This window comes from Nannobrachium achirus (genome assembly GCF_963921795.1).
Source record: "Nannobrachium achirus genome assembly, chromosome: 20".
NCBI lineage: Eukaryota > Metazoa > Chordata > Actinopteri > Myctophiformes > Myctophidae > Nannobrachium > Nannobrachium achirus.
The window spans coordinates 9,353,657-9,373,103 of NC_137827.1; the positions used below are offsets into that span (position 1 = coordinate 9,353,657).

The following is a 19,447-nucleotide window of genomic DNA, read 5'->3' on the forward strand; positions in this document are numbered from 1 at the left end:
ATGGACCTGCAGACAGTGAATCCTGTAAAAAGGTCCGCTCCCCTCCCTTTTTGTATTCTTGTAGGCCTATTTATTTTATCGAGGTTAGGGTTAGGAATAAGGCTAGGGTTAGGCATAGTTTAGTGAGGTTAAGTTTAGAAATAAGGTTTGGCTTTGGCATATATTTGACTGAGGTTACATTTATGAATAGTGGCAACCATTCCGATGACGCTGGATTTGACCCAGGTCAATTGTGATTTGAGGCGAGCCGAGCGTTCTTGTAAGCCTATAGGCCCCTAGACATAATTGTCCCAGTGGCCTCTGTGAGTCTGAATAAACTATAGGTTACAGCAACAAAAAAACAACAAAAAAAAAAACTCAAAACTCCATCTAGACAAATGTCTAGGGTTTTTGTCCCTTTTAAAAAGTGTCAACGGACATGTGGTGCTTCAAGTGCTTTCAGCTTGCCAAAAAAAAAAAAATCTATAATCCCATTCCAATTGGCTTGACTGATATTGGCTAAATATGAATCCTTTATGTGATTAACGTTAGAGTTGGTCAATGTGAGTTTTATTCTGAAACGCACGGGCGGAAGTGTCGATGTGTTTTCCCACAATGTGACTGACAGTGGAAGTGATCCAGGAGAAAGAAGAAGAGACGACCCGGCGGGTACACTTTAGAATTGTAACAAAAACGCGGATTATCGCCACTTCTTCGTTACATAACTGGGTAAAGACCGTTTGAAACTCATCGATCAGCTTCTCCGTTGTTTGAATAGTTGATTTAAATTCTACGGCGTTCATTTTAAAGTCTCCGAAACAGAGGCTTTTTTGTGACTCATGTCAAACGGACTTCAGAGTGAGAGAGGAGCACGTTTCCATGCGCTGTTGTGGATCAGATTAGAGTAGTTCAGCTCCAAAGACAAAAGAAACCAAACTATCTTCGTCTTTTAAAACGTTTGGATCTGTTTGGGGTTTTCGTTTTCACCACCCCAGTTTATTAATCATATTTTGTTGCGTAACTATAATACACGATCGGGCGATGATGAATTATTATTATGATGATTGATCTCTCGTCATCTACAACTTTTGATCGAAGCAGAATATTATGAAGGCTGTATGACTTGTGTTTTCCCTCCTGTTCTCGAAGGACTTGTTTTTATAGAGAGAAGACACGATCCCCGAACGAGAGAGAGAGAAAGAAAGGAATAAATAAATAGATAACTAAAGGACTACAGAGAGATGCCTCTTCTGCACAGAAAGCCCTTCGTCAGACAGAAACCTCCAGCTGACCTCAGACCAGATGAAGAAGTCTTCCTCTGTAAGATCACCCACGAGATCTTCAGGACCTACGAGTGAGTTGATGGATATTTTAACGCAGTTGATTAATACTCAATTAACCACCACCTAAATAACTCTGAGACGGTTAACACACACATGTAACCAAATAGGACCCTTATTGGACATTTGGTTACATGTTATTGTTATGCATCCTCTCAGAGTTAGAAAAGGTAGGCAATATAGGCTATAATGATTTCACTTGTGTGTTTATCTGATCGTTGATGAATTTGATGTTTACATTAAACAGGATGTTCATGTTGGATCTAAAACAATTGACTTTAGAATGACGAAGTGATGAATATGATCATAGAAATTATGTTAAAACTTGACTGACAGCTACAGAGATGTCAGAGATTTGAAGATGCTGCGTGACACACTTAAAACAAAAACAGAAGCTTGTATGAAAGGCACATAATGCATAATGTAGTTGATGTTAATAATGATTGAAATGTGTGTTATTGGTGGACTGAATGAACCACAGCCTGAACTTTTTCTTTCTTTCTTATAAACTCCTGTTTATTTAATATTTACATCAAAAAAAGAGGTCATTTCGAAGTGTCGACGCGTCACGCGTAGACACAATTCGGTTGAAATCACGTCATTTTCTTCGCGGTACACGAACATACGAAGCGATGAAGTAGAAGTTAAGAAGAGTTTAGCTAAGTTAGCAGCCAAGGCTAACGTTATAATGTACAGTGTGTGTGTACTACTCATAGAGTAGGCTATATATAAAACTACTACTACTCCTAGTAAGTTAAGCAGCTGGTTGAGCTAGCTAGTTGACTTTGTGTTTTAAGTTACCAAACTAAGTTAACGGTCATAGAACGTAATGAAACGAGCATATTATGACGTTATGTCACGAATGAGGTCAGTTTTGTGTTAGCGTTGAGCTAAAGTTAAGCCGTTTGTTGTTGTCGAGGTTAGCCGCTCGCGAGCTAGCGGCAACGAACGCTCCACTGAAACAGCTGTTACGCCGCACTTGGTGACCCGTTGAATTCCGTGACCTAGCCGCGCCGCTTGCCACTCGTCACCGTCGGTGCGCGGTTAAAACAATTAAACAAAACAACCGCGAACGGACAGCAGATGACGTGAACAGACGTGTGTTTAGTTTGTTTTACGTGTTAGTTTAATAGGTCATAATATGATGGATGTTGTAGAGAACTGACCGCTGCAATTCGATGGGTCACTAGTTTGGGCGTAACATGCCGGTTAGCTTCAGCGAAGCGGTAAAGTTCGATGTATACTTTAGCTGCGTGCCGGTGTCGCGCAGCAGAAATAGCCGATCTACAAGTGCACAGTGGCCTCGCAGCACGTCGGTTCTGAGCTTGTAGATCGGCTATTTCTGGATCATAAAACAAAATTCTATTTTTGTTCTTGTATTGAAAAAATAAATAAATAAATAAAAATGCACAGCTACACTTGCAAAAAGAACACTTTTATTATTATGCAACCTTCCTCAGGCAATGGCCTCTGTTCTTAAAATGTTGTGTTACTTTAAATTAAAATGTTATAGTCATGGCATCTGTGTTCTAGACTAGCTAAAGAAGTGGTGTGCATTTTTGTTTAAATTAAGCTGTAACTGTAACTATGAATTATACATATAAAATCACACCTAGTGTGAAAAGAGCAGTGCTATTTATTTTATTTTTATTTTTTTTGCAAGTCTCCCACTTCCACTGTTCTTTCTGTGGAGACACCCATTATTTAAAATAGAATGACAGACAAATAAAATGCAGTACTATGCAGGAAAAAAGCAAGTGACGGGGGGGGGGGGGGGGGGGATGTTTTCGGTGGAGACGACGGAGGTACGGTGTCTCAAGCGGACTTGAGACACCGACGAGCGGGTTCGCCGTGCCGTGTGTTGTGAAGTCCACTTGAGCCGACTCAGCGCCGTTAGAGTTATGCACCGATAGGGACAGAATCGTAAATTGACCCTCAGCACCTCCGCATCTCATCATGGCGGCAGCAACGTCTAAACGTCAGGACTCTAAAGCTAGCTGGATGGATGTTGTGTTGTCTCCCTGCAGTGAGTTCTTTGAGAGGACCATCCTGTGTAACAGTCTGGTGTGGAGCTGTTCTCTGACCGGGAGGCCCGGCCTCACCTACCTGGAGGCCGTGGACAGTGAGAGGCGGGCCAAGCAGAACCTGCAGAACTTCCCCACGGCGCTGGTGCTGCCCCTGCTCCACCTGACCTCCATGACGCAGCGCTGCCGCCTCAGCGAGCTCTGCGAGGACGTGTACGACTTCGCTCGCCAGAGATTCTTCCCCGGGGAGACTGTGGACGTCGCAGGACGCAATGGAGCCAGGTAGAGAGCAAGAGTGTGTGTGTGTGTGAATGTAATGTAAGGCCAGGGCTCCACCAAAAAGACGGTGTCGGAGAGTGTCAAAAAATGAATCGGGGCGAATTTGAGCGTCCGACATTCACGTGAGCACCATTAAAATGGTAGCGAACTTCCCAGTGTTGATGTTGACGCGACACTTGACACGCCCGGTGGAGCCGTAAGAAAGAAAAATATTTGATTTGATTTATTCAGCACCTTTTAAAGGGCCTACACCATGCTTTTAAAACTATTTTTTGTATAAATATATGCTCAAAATTGAGTCTTAGACAGGTCTTAACCCTCAAACACACACTCTGACCATTCCTTTTGTTTCTACTAGCTGTGCTATCATTAGGCTCTCAAGCTGCAATACCAAAACGGCCTTTGTTTGCTCAGTGGCGCATCTAGTGGGGTTTTTTCCTCTCCTCTCCAACGTTGACAACAAATATATTGGGCCAATTAAAAATAGGATAATGTTGCAGCTCTGATTATAGCCTACTGTAGGCCTATGTTGTATGATATAAGCCTACTGTCAAATGACACAGGGCGACCGTTGCTAGACCAGACATTAGAGAACGTTAATGTACATTAGACAATCAACCCCACCCGCATTGTATTTATGTATAATGTATAAAAATGTATGAAATTTAACAGCCGCTCGCTCGCCACGCGAGCTCCGGGGATCGCGGGGCGCCCCGCGAGCGGCCCGCGAGCGCAGCCCGAGACGGTGCACCTACGACGGGCACCTACGCTCTGTCTGGTCGCTCGACCCGCTCCTCTTCCTCCTGGTTGGAGCGTTTTCATCTGCAGCGCAGATGGTTCATTATCGCCAAAAAACATTGTTCTACCGTGAGAGATACATAGTATGCAGTGAAGAAAAGAATATAGCCTGGTTTATAGACTGTTATATAGCCGGGGATAAGGACCGGGGTGTTTTACTCACTCTAGCCGCGAACAGTGACAGAAGAGGCGGGCTGTGAAGCTCTCTCAAGCCGGCGACAGGGAGGGGAAAACCGGGGGTGGGACAGCGATAGGAGAGGCGGTCTATCACGGACACGGAGGAGGAGGGAAGGGGGTCCGACCGGCATGGACCCCCTGCGGGCCGGGGAGCAGCAGGAGGAGGAGGAGGCCAGCGGCGGCCGCTTAGCGGCGCTGCGACTCGGAGCGGCCGGGGAGGAGGGAAGCTCCATGGGCGGCGGGGACATCGTCTGCTCCCTGCCCGGGGAGAGAGACCTGGGCAACGGGGGAACGGCGCGGGCCGGGGCTGGTTTGTGGTTTGTGGCAAAGGCAAAGCCAAGATTGATCTGGGCTTTTCTTCACAGCCACAGACAGGACCATCGCCATTAAAAATAGTATTTTGTTTCCTTGATAGAAGGGACGAAGCTTGGGTCCTCACAGTCTATAACGTCACATATATAGTGCAATCCAGGAACGTTAAGACTTCTCCTTGGACAAGTTGATAGCAAAAATGTTGATAGAATAAAAGAAGGAAATGACTATACAGGGAGGCAGAGTGAGAGCACTGAGTGAGCAGCCCCAGAACAGTAAGCCAGCTGCAGATAGAGGTGGAGGCTAAGCAAATTAGAAACAAATGAGGGGCTGGGTTTACAACAGTAGCTCTGTTTTTTACCTGAAGGGCGGGGGGGGGGGGGGACGACGCGTGTGACGTCACATGCGTCAACTCTCAGAACAGCACTGTTCTGAGAACCCGTGGAAAGCTTTTCAACTCTGCCTTCCCAAAAACAGAAAAAGACACAATGGTCAGAAATAGGACTTTGTGAGGATAGAAGGTGCCAGTGGGACCCCAAAAAAAGGTTTTAAAATAGAAAAAGTGAAATTTCATGGTGTAGGTCCTTTAAAGACAATACAAGAAAGAATATTACACCAAAGTAGGAAAAAAGATTGCCAGGAGGACGCAAGGGCTTATTTATACGAGGCCTCTACCTAATGTATGACAACACAAATGTGAATGAATGTGTGTGCAGTTGATGTTAATCCATGGATTAAAGATGTCCATCTTGGCAACGGATTTCTGTAATCCAAGGAGGCCATATATGAGATCCGTGTACCAATGCAGCCAGCGACTCTGGCATCAAAACACAGCCTACTAGGTAGTTTATTAATCTACAGACAGTGAATCATCCACAGCTAAATAGTTTACAACTATGCCACGCTGAATGTTGGTCACCAACAGACAGCAGGCAGAGAGAAGTTAGCCTGGTAAACCATGTGTGAATTCACATTTATCATGGGTCTTCAATCTGCAGACATATAACGATAACAAAGAACAAAATAGGCTACAAATAATCGGTTGTTATGAATGGATGTAATTATTTTAATATATGCCTAGCCTTAGGCTATATTTTTGGTAGCTTAATGTGCACCAGTTGTAAAGTAACCCGTCATTGAAAGCCTTTTCAGTGTGCTCCATCCCCTGTCATTCTCAACTTAAAGGACAACTCTGCACAAAATAACATTTCCTACTTATATTGATCCCAAATGACTGTCCATGGGATCTATTAGGCAGAAATGCCCCTGTTGTCTAGTTTCCCCAGCAGAACCCAGCAGCCCTCATAGCATAGAGTGGAACCCATAAGCCTATCGCTACTTAAGCAATTTGTTGTGGTTGTGGTACGAAAATGAGGCTTGATGTTATTTAGTGCAGCTTTTTCCTTTAAGTAAACTGAACGCAGCATGGATGTTTCGCTGTGGAGTTACAGTGATCGGTGTAATGTCACTCTCCAAAAGCTGAAATCACAGGGAATCTGCAAGTCACTGAAGTTTGAAAAATGATGTCCTTTGTGTGTGTTTGTTGACAGATGTTTATGTGAGATCTTGGAGGTTCAGTCTCCGTCAGCATGCTGTAACGGCCAGGCGAAATCGACAACAGTTGCCAAGGTTAACGGCAAACAACCGCCTGAGGGAGACACCATCGTCATCAGCAGCGACAGTGATGACGATGCACCCAAACCACAAGTCAACGGGTCAGTAGAACCACCACTTAATGTACATATCAGTGCATTACTCTATTGATCATTATTGATTAACCACTATACTATAATGGTGTATCCCTTTACTATACCAGTGGTTATCAAAGGACCCCCTAATGAAAATGTGCCCTATGCTGGCCATGATTGAAATAAGAACAATTCTATTGGAGAAAAATTAGAACAAAATAGATTGTGTTCAATTTGTTCAAGTGAAATACCCCTTTAAGTTTGTAAAAGATGCAGGTTTGAATCCTGACTTTTGTTTTGGTGACAGGGTGAAGAGGAAGTCTCTGACCCCTGGTGTGTTCAAGTACAAGGTGAAGCTCGTTAAGGCAGATGACAGCCCTCCGTTTCTCGCCAAGGCCAACCAGATCAAGTGAGTGTTCTTAAAGGGGTTTATGTGGTCATTCTTTGTTCAAATAAGTGTTAAATATCTCTATAGTAGAGTAGTCTGATAGTAACAGTAATCATTGCTACTTCCTAACCTTTTGTGCGTTCAGGGTTCCCACGGTCATGACATTCCTGGAAATATTTTGAAATTAGAAAAATATTTTTCCAGTACTGGAAAAGTTTTGGAATTGATCAATGGTCCTGGAAGGTCCTGGAAAAAATAACTATACATTGTCTTTTGTTAATGATTTTGTTAACTCATTGAGTGCCAATCCCGAACTAGTTCGGCTTTATTAGCGTATCGTAGAGTGCCGATCCCGAACAAGTTCGGCTTTTAAAAAAAAAAAAAAATAAAATAAAAAAAAAAAAAAATTTTTTTTTTTTTGGAAAATTTTTTTTTTGATTTTTTTTTTTTTTTTTTTTTGGACCCCATCAAATCTGGTGAACATGATTTCAATCGCGATTTTGCATGTTCCACCCCCATACAACCCCATCTAACATACAGGGCAGCCATTTTTGTTTACATTACATGTAAAACATAATGGCGATTATCTCAAGAATGCCTGAACGGATTTCCAATCGGATTTTTTTGTTTGAAAGCTGTGAACAAACTGCACAAATCCACTCCAATGCAATCCAGGATTGCATTGGATTTTTTAGAGCTCATTCTTCTCTGTTTTTTTCCCATGCATGAGGTGTGCAAGGTTTAATCATGGCTAAGTTGACGAAAATAAGGCTTCTAAAATGCTTGGTAGCCAATAGCTAACTTCAAGCTAACTTCATCCTCTTCCTGTACATGCACAAAGGAAAGTGTCCTTTCCTTTGTAAAAAAAGTCATGGCTCCAGGGCTTGGGCATGCATTACCAGCATATCTCTATTATTCTCTGGTCACTGGGCGCCCTCTAGTGGTGATAGGCTGGCACTCAATGAGTTAATACTGAAATGACAAATTAAACATTGGCCAAATTGTCAAATATTAGAGGCAGAAATTGTGAGAATAGCAGATCTACATGCTCGCAACGCGAGACGTTGTGAGCATGTAGATCGGCTATTTTCACAATAAAACCGTGTTATACAAAATTCCTCAACTCTCTTCAAATATGATTATTTCGGGGGTCACAGCCTGAAAAGGTTGAGAACCACTGGCATACACTGCCTGTCTTTGGGCATTGTACATAGGAGTAAGCGACTCGTTATTGAGCTGAATTATTGTTATATAGTCCTGGAAATTGGGTTAAATATTCTGGAAAAGTTTTGGAAATTAATTGGAAGCCATAAAATGAAACGAGTTAAGCAACTGGAACTGGAACACTAACATTTAAGCTAAAGATCTTTGTGGATCTCACTCTCCTGGTTGGATAAAAAAAATTATCCCGAACTGAAAATGTATGAGACCCCTGTTACCGAACACACACTTCATAGCAATTATCACTTTCTGAATATAGAGCATTGACTTTTTAAATAAAAACATATTTTTCCCCTCTCTCTCTCTCTCTCTCTCTCTCTCTCTCTCTCTCTCTCTCTCTCTCTCTCTCCAAAAACACACAGTATGACACCAACTTTAAGTATGGTCATCTATGGGTTGTGGAACAAAATACTTGTAACATTCAACTAAATCGCCCATAATGCAACACTTATTATTTGTCAAACTTTGACGCAGGCTGCTTTTACACCAATCAACAGTTCTCACAATTAAATACTTTTATATGCATTTTTGATCACAGATAAAACATTATTGTCGCTCGGTAGAGCTTCCAGTGTTGTTATGCTACTTATTGCGGTTGTTATTGTGCTGATTGTTACTTTTTTATGAATTGCAGTCGTAAGAAGAACGGCCTGTCGAGGGAGAGACTGAAGCTGTTGTTAAAACAATACTGTGAGCCTTCACACGATGGCTTCATACGACTCAAGGTATGTACACTTACTGCACTACAGCCATAAAAACATTGAAGACATTTCCTACCGGCATGTCTTTCTCTTGGCCAGCACTTCTCAAAGGAGTGAGTGACATGCGGCAAAGGTCGTCCGAATCGGGAGTCGAACCGACGACGCAGTCAGGCATCATGTGGCAATGCCTAAGTGGCATGCGCCTGGACCAGTAGTCCAGCGGGCGCAAAATGCATCATATGACCAGTTGTAGCATGCTGAAATACTAACACATCTAAAAACACAGATTGAACACAAAAAATTATTCAGGATCGTGTTGATCGTGTCCCACACAACAATAAAATAAGATCTGGTTGTCCCAGAGGTGACCTGGTCCTTTAAAGTCTAGACTCTCTAAGGTTGAAAGTGGTTAAGCCCTATTCTATTTCTCTGTTATTGAAAAATAGTTGATGCACAAGCTCAAAACGCATCACGCTACAACGTGTTGCGTGCTTGTAGATCAATAAATCGTTCACATATGGCGGTCCATGGTACAAAACCCTTTCAAATTGGGGTCCTTGGACAAATAAATATTATCAATTTGAGGGCTCGACATAGAATAGTTGAGAACTAGGGCTCAAAAAATGATATATACTTGTTCCTCAATCTCACACATTGCTATAACCCTGCTAATCACACAGCCACACCACAGTGACCATGGCAACTTCACCAGCAGCACAATAACAGCTTCACCACAGTCATAACACATGTGTATCCAAAGATCTATTAACCACTTGTGTACGTGATATTTGTTCCGGTTGTTGAAATAGCTCTACATTCCCATAGTAATGATTGCAATAGTGTTGCTATAGTGTGGTAAATGGTGCATTTATATAGCTCTTTATACACCGATGGCAGAGGAAACCATGCAAGGCACCAACTAGGGATGGGACGACACGCGATATTATCATATATCGTAATGAAAAACACTCACGATAATCGTATCGCGGAGATTTAATTTATCGTGATATCGTCCTCCGTCATGCACTGGGATCAATTCACTTTTTGGAGCTGTGTGAAACACAGGCTCCCTATACGTAGCTTTGTGGGTCTGTCTGTCTGTGTGTCTGTCTGTGTGTGTGTCTGTATGTAGCCTGACTTCGGCACGCTACTAGTCCCACAGTTTTGCCACCACACACTCGCGCCATATGTCAAATCGACCGGCTTACTCGGGAATAGTGGGCTAGTAACTTGCTAAGAGAAAGGTTCAATAGTTTAATTGATATTAATTTATTAGTGAATTAATTTTCCCCATTGACTTATAATGGCAATCGCAAAAACTCACATTCAATTATTTGTCTCTCGCAAACCATAGGGGCTAGAGTTTCAAGACTTGGAGAGGAGGTTCATAATGGTTTCAAGGATTAAATAAAAAATAATTGTGTCATTTGGCCGCATGGTGGCGCCATAACACCCCACTTTACGTTTTGGCCTGTAACTCTTGAACCGTAGGTCGGAAAATTAAAAATATTTTTTCCCTGGATTCCTTGGGTCATGACGCATCTCCCCATATAGGCCACGCCCATTTGCGCCATGATAGATTTTCCGCCATCTTGAATTTTCTCCAAAACACACTTTTTGCTCCTTTTCCTACATATTTTCTTCAAATGTCACACAAATCGGTACACACACACACACACACACACACACACACACACACACACACACACAGCTCCACTTCACACGGGTGTGATTTTTATTTGCCGAGCTGCATATCCGGTAGCATTTAAACCCTCTATAATTGGTAAAAGATACCTGTATACGTACTTGATAGTCTTTTTTTCACTCTCTATCAAATGTCTTTGCCAAAAAATAGCCGATCTACAAGCTTCATATCGTCCCACACTAGCACCAACCTGCTCACCGGAAGCACATGTAGCTTCAGCGTTAGTTTATGCAGGACACAAGAAGAGTCTTGCCGCGCCCAGCTGTAGTCAGCTGTCAGTCTGCTCTCTTCCCATTCCACATTCTCATATCAGCTGATCTTTACATCACATTGTCATACTCCAATCAAAGCTGGCGTTCAGTAGGGAAACTAAGGCCCCTTTAAATACGGCTTACTTTCTCTACCTATGCTTGGTTTCCGAAGCTTCGGATCATTCGCTGCTTGCTGCCTCCTCCACCCCAGCCTCCACCTTTGCACGATCAGTCTGGCTAAGCTCAAATACTTATGATTTTCTAAGTTACATGTCAATGTATTACTATTGTTCTGCTATTGTATCCCTATAGTGGGTTTTGTTTAGCTTTCCCTGATGCTCAAAAAGCATGAAAAAAAGAATTTAGGGAACATCTCCGAACGTGGAGGCCTTCAAGTGCCAAGATGAACTATTCCATTTATGCAATGAATCTGTATTTAATAAATTAATATTAAAAAAAGTGTGTGTGTGTGTGTGTGTGTGTGTGTGTGTGTGTGTGTGTGTGTGTGTGTGTGTGTGTGTGTGTGTGTGTGTGTGTGTGTGTGTGTGTGTGTGTGTGTGTGTGTGTGTGTGCAGACGTCCACAGTGTCCAAGTTCGGCCTGTCAGAGCAGACCTTCTCTCAGTTCTTTCCTGACGAGCCACCTCACTTCCCCAGCAGCGCCCCGGCCAAGCCTCGGGGCCGCCCCCCTGCACTCACCTCACCCGTACAGGTGAGCTCTTTTCTGTCGTCGTGTTAAAGTACGGTACAGTTTATAATGCGTGTCTTATTATTTTGATGCCGTTTTGATCACACCGTGATTTGAGGGATTGATGTGTCGGATGTTTTCAGACTATGTGCGATTCCTCCGACTAGTCCAGTGGTTCTCAAACTGTTTGGGCTTCAGTACCCCCTTTTCCTGATTGCTGAATCCAAGAACCCCCTTTAATCAACAACAACATTTTGACTAGAAAATACTGACATCAAAAGTCCAGTTTTTATGTCAATATGTTGAAAATAAAAGTAAATAGCCTATTTTCTTTTCAGTAACAGTAGAATTCTCACTTCATTTGGTTACAAAGCAGCACATTCACATACATTTGTCAATCTTTTATCATAAAACACAACAGTAAAGTAAATGTTTCCATTTTCTCTCAAGTACCACCTGTAGTACCTCTGCGTACCCCTAGGGGTACACGTACCCCCATTTGAGAAACACTGCTCTAGTCGATGTTTTGGAAATTAATTGGTAAAGATGTGTGGGAACCCTGGTACCAACACTTAAGTCTTCCTCAAACCTGTACTCAAGTATAGTTACTTGAGTCAAATGTAGTTGATTTCCACCACTGAAGCATTGTTGTGGTCTGGTAGGAGAAGAGAGAGGACACGATGCCTGCTGCCGAACGGGACAAGATGAGGAGAGAGAAGGAGGACCTCCAGGAGGCCAGGCGGAAGGAGCGGGAGGACAAGGAGCGTCAGAGGGAGGAGTTCAGGAGGAGGTGTGAAGAGGAGAGAGAGAGGAGGAAGGAGGAGAAGGAGAAAATGAAACAGGAAAAGGAGATGGTGAGATCTTTCATTTATTGTCCCATCAGTACTAATATGAGTCATTATTGTGCAATGATTAAAAAAAATAACATGTCCCAAACTTTTGAGTGCCTATAATTTCTTAGATATATTATTAGGAATGTGATTTTTTTTAATGTATGTTTGTGTGTTTGATTGTTTTTATGTTTGGGAACTGCCAAAGGAAATTAGCCTATTGCTAAATCTGGCATATTTACAAACGGGTACAGGGGATTCATTTCATATTCCTCTATTGAATGTTCATTAATTTGCATTGTCTCTCCCTATGTAACTACGGTATGTACCTATGCCGTTGCAATAAACACAATGTTGAATTGTGTGTGTAAAACCTGACAACATGCTCTTCTCCTTTAGGAACGAGAGAAGCTGAAGGAGGAGAAGAAAAGATATGCAGAACGAATGAAGCTGTGGAACAAACCCAGAGAGGACATGGAGTTAGACGACCTCAAGGTAGAAACACAACTCAGACTTTGATTTCAGACTGAGTTTAATTAGGGCAGGGACTTAACTGATTCATTTAGTTTAATTAATCAGAGAAAATGAGTGTGATTAAAAAGAATTATGCATATTAACACATATGGTGCCAACCCCGAGTTTCCCGAGTTTGTATCGGTACTAGTGCTGTGCCAACCACGAGTTTCCCGAGTTTGGGCCGTTTTTGAATTTTTTTTTTTTTTTTTTTTTCAAATTTTTTTTTTCAAAAAGTTTTTTTGGACCTCCAGAAATGTATTAGGCATGATCGCGATCGCGAAATTGCATGTTTAACCCCCATACCAACCCATTCTTTCAAACATGGCAGCCATGTTTGTTTACATCTGAAGAAAACATAATGGCTGATAAATCATGAATGCCTGAACGGATTTCCAAGCGGATTTTTTTGTTTGAAAGCTGTGAACAGCATCTACACACGTGGTGCATCATCCAGGCATGGGCGTGCACTTTTTACACACTTGCACAATTACATGGAAGTCTATGGTAACCATGGCAACGCGAGACATTGAAGAGAAAAAATCATTGCAACATAAGTGTTAATGGCGCTTAGTTTTGGAGCCTTTCTCATTGGACAATTTTAACTCATTTAGTGCCACCCTTTCACCACTAGAGGGCGCCCAGTGGCCATAGAAAATCCCATAGAGATATGCTGGTATATGCAGAAGCCCTGCAGCCATGACTTGCCTGAACACTTTCCTTTGTGCATGTACAGGAAGAGGATGAAGTTAGCTTGAAGTTAGCTATTGGCTACCAAGCATTTTAGAAGCCTTATTTTCGTCAACTTAGCCATGATTAAACCTTGCACACCTCATGCATGGGAAAAAAAACAGAGAAGAATGAGCTCTAAAAAATCCAATGCAATCCTGGATTGCATTGGAGTGGATTTGTGCAGTTTGTTCACAGCTTTCAAACAAAAAAATCCGATTGGAAATCCGTTCAGGCATTCTTGAGATAATCGCCATTATGTTTTACATGTTATGTAAACAAACATGGCTGCCCTGTATGTTAGATGGGGTTGTATGGGGGTGGAACATGCAAAATCGCGATTGAAATCATGTTCACTAGATTTGATGGGGTCCAAAAAAAAAATAAAAAAAAAGATTTTTTCAACAAAAAAAAAATGTATTATTATTTTTTTTTAATATCCCGAACTAGTTCGGGATAGGCACTCTGGGATGCGATAATATATCCCGAACTAATTCGGGATAGGCACTCAATGAGTTAAGGTGTACTGATGATGCCGGTGCACCAACTAACAGACAATAAACCCCAGTGCATGCAATGCGAGAAGAAGCCAATCAGAACGCCCGGCCCAGTGGATGGGAGGTTTTGATTTTAAAAACTCACTCATATACCAAAACGTGTTTAACTCATCCAGTGCCTGGAATCTCCACATAAGGGCGCCCAATGGCCAGAGAATCCACCATAGACATACGCTGTATATGCACAAGCCGTGCGCAGCCATGACGCGCCTGAACACTTTCCTTTGTGTCATGACTCATGAACAAGAACAGGATGAAGTTAGCTTGAAGTTAGCTATTGGCTACCACTCAAAAATATCCAGTTTCACAGCCGAAATATCCAGCTTCGTGTGGCTGCCAGCCCCAACAGCACAAAAAAATGTCTAGCTTCAGAAATATCCAGCTCCGTGTAGCCGGCACCTTAATTTACCAGTGTCTGGGAGTTGCTGTCAAGACTGATGATAAAATGGATCAGTGTCTTAAGGGTTGCCGTCAGACTCATTTCTTTTCTTTTTTTTCTGTCTTTTTTTTATCAATCAATTTCCAGGAGTTGCCGTGTCCAGTTCCTGTTCACACCCGCGTTCCGGCGGAGCTGTTCGGAGACGCTCTGATGGTTCTAGAGTTCCTCGGAGCATTTGGAGAATTCTTCGACCTCAAAGACGAGTTCCCCGATGGCGTCACACTGGGTCAGAACAACTAAGCTAAACATTCCTTTGGAGAGATTACCTTAATAAACCTACACTAATCAATAAGTTGACCGAGCCACGCCATGGGTTTCTACAGACCGTAAATGAAACCTATTTTTCAGCAAGTGCAAATCCACCATCTTCCTATATCCGCTCCAGAAATGAAACCTGAAACTAGAAGAAGTGCTCTTCCGAGCACAGGTCTCCACCAGCCACGCGTCCTGGTGGTGCTATAATAGGCCAATGATCTGTCCTGTAGGAGTAATATCCAAAAAAATTGTCTTAAAAACATACTCTCCCCCTGCCTTCGGCTGGTGGAGACAATGAATGCCATTGGCTGGAAGGCGGGTCTTCATTCTGTATAGCCCAGGGTTTCCTGCAGCACTTTACAGGCCAGGCGCCCCGCCCGGCCAGAAAACCCCCCCGCCCCCCCAAGGGTATAAAAAAAAATTAAAAAAAAAAAAAAAACTTTTTGGACCTCCAACAATGTACTAGGCATGATCGCAATCGCGAAATTGCATGTTTAACCCCCATACCAACCCTATCTTTCAAACATGGCAGCCATGTTTGTTTACATTTGAAGAAAACATAAGGGCTGGTATCTCCTGAATGCCTGAACGGATTTCCAAGTGGATTTTTTTGTTTGAAAGCTGTGAAAAGCGTGTACATGCATAGTGCATCCCCAGGTTCTGCTTCTCCTTCATGTGTTGCTGTGTTCCGTTGTGTCCACCAGAGATCGTGGAGGAGGCGTTGGTGGGCTCCGACCCGGAAGGCCCGCTGTGCGAGCTGCTGTTCTTCTTCCTGTCGGCCATCTTCCAGGCTCAGACGGAGGAGCAGGAGGAGGCCCTGGCTGAAGGTAGACTGAGTACTATGAAAACATGTGCCCAGGACTGGTTGGTAGAGTTAGTACTATGAAAACATGTGCCCAGGACTGGTTGGTAGAGTTAGTACTATGAAAACATGTGCCCAGGACTGGTTGGTAGAGTTAGTACTATGAAAACATGTGCCCAGGACTGGTTGGTAGAGTTAGTACTATGAAAACATGTGCCCAGGGCTGGTTGGTAGAGTTGGTACTATGAAAACATGTGCCCAGGACTGGTTGGTAGAGTTAGTACTATGAAAACATGTGCCCAGGGCTGGTTGGTAGAGTTAGTACTATGAAAACATGTGCCCAGGACTGGTTGGTAGAGTTAGTACTATGAAAACATGTGCCCAGGGCTGGTTGGTAGAGTTAGTACTATGAAAACATGTGCCCAGGACTGGTTGGTAGAGTTAGTACTATGAAAACATGTGCCCAGGGCTGGTTGGTAGAGTTAGTACTATGAAAACATGTGCCCAGGACTGGTTGGTAGAGTTAGTACTATGAAAACATGTGCCCAGGGCTCGTTGGTAGAGTTAGTACTATGAAAACATGTGCCCAGGACTGGTTGGTAGAGTTAGTACTATGAAAACATGTGCCCAGGACTGGTTGGTAGAGTTAGTACTATGAAAACATGTGCCCAGGACTGGTTGGTAGAGTTAGTACTATGAAAACATGTGCCCAGGACTGGTTGGTAGAGTTAGTACTATGAAAACATGTGCCCAGGACTGGTTGGTAGAGTTAGTACTATGAAAACATGTGCCCAGGGCTGGTTGGTAGAGTTAGTACTATGAAAACATGTGCCCAGGACTGGTTGGTAGAGTTAGTACTATGAAAACATGTGCCCAGGACTGGTTGGTAGAGTTAGTACTATGAAAACATGTGCCCAGGGCTGGTTGGTAGAGTTAGTACTATGAAAGCATGTGCCCAGGGCTGAAACTTTGGGACATTCGTCTCTGCACTGCAGAGTCTAGTCTAAGCCACAGGTGGAACTTTAAACCAAATGTTTTCATGTCAAGGACTCCATGTTAATAGGAAATTTAAAGTTATACCATGTAACTTTTTTTATAAAACAAATCTTAAAATGGTCCTAACTGTTAAATCGCTAAAGTTTTAGAACCCCCACTCCGTTATTTTCAGCTTCAAAAGCCTTCTCTTTATATGTTTTCTATGAGCCGTGAGGGGGGGAGAATTTCGCGGCAAAATGACGTCATCATACTACCGGCCAATCACAGCGAGGGTTATACACTGCCGGCCAATCACAGCGCATCTTGGAGTGGGGTCGCTAGGGCGGCCATATTTGTAGTCTCCCGTGTGTCTCTATACTCGGGTGCACGGTGAAGCATGGGTGAAGGAGTGTATCTCCGGAATGGCTGAACGCACAGGAACCAGGGACCCCTCAAAAGATAGATCTCGGCGAGGTGGAGGCAGACGCGGGGGTTTGAGAACCGAAAAACGGCCGAAAGACGCGGACGCGACCGAGGTTTGCTATAGAGCTACTGACCACAAGTTGAGCAACTTACACAGTATAGCTTTAAGGAGCGCGTTTTTACTGAAAAGTATTAAGCAACCAGCCGTCGGCGACGGGGTCCCACCCCTTTCGCTGAACACTTTGGTTCCCTTGGCGACGCGACCACGCAGCAGGCGTTGTAGCCGCTACGTGGAAAGGTAGATTCTGCCTTAGTAGAGACGGCTGCGACGGCGGCAGGTTGATCTATCGAGCGCTGATCATTTCCGGTTGCCGTTGTCATCTGCCGTTGCAGTGCAAAGCTTAAATAGCCTAACATGCATTTGACTAAGGTATCTTTTGGTGTCTTCTTCATGTCATTTATGTTTTCTTGTCGTTTTCCCTCTCCTGTGTACAGAGGTGTCAGAGGCTCGTGATGATGAGACTGACCGTGATCACTTGGCCATCAGCGCTGTCGCCTCACTGACCGCTGCCTGGTCTCAGCTACACCAGGGTAACACACTTACTCACTCACTCACTCACTCACTCACTCCTCCATTCAATACTCACATTCAATACTCCTCCATTTTAAATACAGTATGTCGAACGATCTATGTGTGTGTTTGTGTGTGTGCAGGGTGTCACATCAAGAAGCTGGACCTGGACAGCTGCACCCTGTCGGAGATCCTGCGTCTCCACATCCTGTCCTCGGGGGCGGACTGTAACCACGGCAACGCCAAGTTCCGCTACCAGAAGCAGGGCGGCTTCATGTCCACCGACGACCCGTGTGTGGAGCTCAGAGTGTCCAACCCTGCCCTCCTGAAGAGACTGGCCCACACCTCTGTCTACGACCTGACACCAGGTATATTAGCCAATTCAACTGCAATCTCCACAATTTACTATTCAGGCACTTAGCAGATGATCTTAATCCAGAGCGATTTACCGTAAGAAAGGACAGCAAATGAAATGCATAGAAAGAATATAATCTAGGATCATAAGTAAACCAAGAGCCTATCATCAGTCTAACAGTAGAATATCCCCAAAAATGTTACTTAAGTGTGTGTGTGTGTGTGTGTGTGTGTGTGTGTGTGTGTGTGTGTGTGTGTGTGTGTGTGTGTGTGTGTGTGTGTGTGTGTGTGTGTGTGTGTGTGTGTGTGTGTGTGTGTGTGTGTGTGTGTGTGTGTGTGTGTGTGTGTGTGCGGTAGGAGAGAAGCTGGCCATCCTTCAGGTTTTGTGTGGGAAGCTGCTGTCTCTGGTCTCAACCAGAGACTTCATTGAAGACAACGCAGAAGAGCAGAAGATCATCAAACAGGAGCTGAGAGAGATGCGAGCGGAGCAGCACCGCAGGGAGAGAGAGGAGGCTGCATACAGGTACGTTATTTCATTGTTTAGAGAGCTGAGAGCGGAGCAGCACCGCAGGGAGAGAGAGGAGGCTGCATACAGGTACGTTATTTCATTGTTTCTTTGACATAAAGGCTCCATTATCTGCAATTGCAGATCATTTCAGTCTCATAACACAGTAAATAGGCGGAAAGGAGATGACTCCCATGGAGATATGCTTTCACAATAATTCAGTGTTGTTGTTTTCTTTCTTCCAGAGTTCGTGTCCGTAAAGAGGAGAAACTGAAGGAACAGGAGCTCAGAATGAAAGAGTTGTTAGAAAAACTGAAAGACGACAGAAACGGGTACCGTGCAGACTGACATATCTCTATTGTAGTGCTGTGACCATGTATATCTATTGTGTATTGTGTGATTGTGTATATGAAGTATTTGACTGTGTATCTTGTAGCACTGCGCATCGAGAGAGCCTGACAGGACAGAACACTGAAGATGAGGAGGATGACACCAAGAAGACAGGTTAATATATCCTTAATCTATTTACTGTACACCATCTGTCTGTGTCTCTTTCTGTCTCTTGTCAATCTGTCTCTTCCCAATCTGTCTGGCTGTCTCTCCAGGATTCTCATTCTGTACTACTTTGAATGTAATCTGGCCAGTCGTTCTCAAACGGTTTTGTGTCAAGGACCCCCCAATATTTTGGGACGAGCGTTAACGTTCAAAGCAGTAAAAGAGTTAAAACAGGGAGGGAAAGAATCTGTGTCCTTTTAGATCTGAGCATTGGCTCTTCACAAATGGCAGATCTACAAGCTCTATAAGCTTGTAAATCGCTATTTCTTTTAAATCGTGAAAGTGTGAAAACTGTACTGATTTAGAAGGCATTTGTAGAATGGGCCTCAGATCTTTAAATGGGTAGAGATTGTTTCTCTCTTTCTTGCTAACGTGCACCTCCTCTCTCCT

The 19,447-nt window shown here is 43.4% G+C and overlaps 1 protein-coding gene across 2 annotated transcripts in view; it reads left to right on the plus strand.

Annotated features, from left to right (window-relative positions):
- The first annotated feature begins 608 nt into the window (after window positions 1–608).
- baz1a (bromodomain adjacent to zinc finger domain, 1A) overlaps window positions 609–19,447 on the plus strand; it is a 34,501-nt gene continuing 15,662 nt past the window's right edge. For both annotated transcript variants that reach the window (XM_080750514.1, XM_080750515.1), the window contains exons 1-16: window positions 609–708; window positions 1,129–1,333; window positions 3,347–3,625; window positions 6,460–6,624; window positions 6,905–7,006; window positions 8,841–8,931; window positions 11,439–11,573; window positions 12,212–12,403; window positions 12,779–12,874; window positions 14,705–14,843; window positions 15,577–15,699; window positions 17,568–17,663; window positions 17,787–18,011; window positions 18,355–18,520; window positions 18,748–18,834; window positions 18,939–19,006. In XM_080750514.1, the coding sequence (XP_080606640.1) occupies window positions 1,221–1,333; window positions 3,347–3,625; window positions 6,460–6,624; window positions 6,905–7,006; window positions 8,841–8,931; window positions 11,439–11,573; window positions 12,212–12,403; window positions 12,779–12,874; window positions 14,705–14,843; window positions 15,577–15,699; window positions 17,568–17,663; window positions 17,787–18,011; window positions 18,355–18,520; window positions 18,748–18,834; window positions 18,939–19,006 (2,077 nt within the window). In that variant the 5' untranslated portion in view covers window positions 609–708; window positions 1,129–1,220. The remainder of the gene's footprint in view (window positions 709–1,128; window positions 1,334–3,346; window positions 3,626–6,459; window positions 6,625–6,904; window positions 7,007–8,840; window positions 8,932–11,438; window positions 11,574–12,211; window positions 12,404–12,778; window positions 12,875–14,704; window positions 14,844–15,576; window positions 15,700–17,567; window positions 17,664–17,786; window positions 18,012–18,354; window positions 18,521–18,747; window positions 18,835–18,938; window positions 19,007–19,447) is intronic.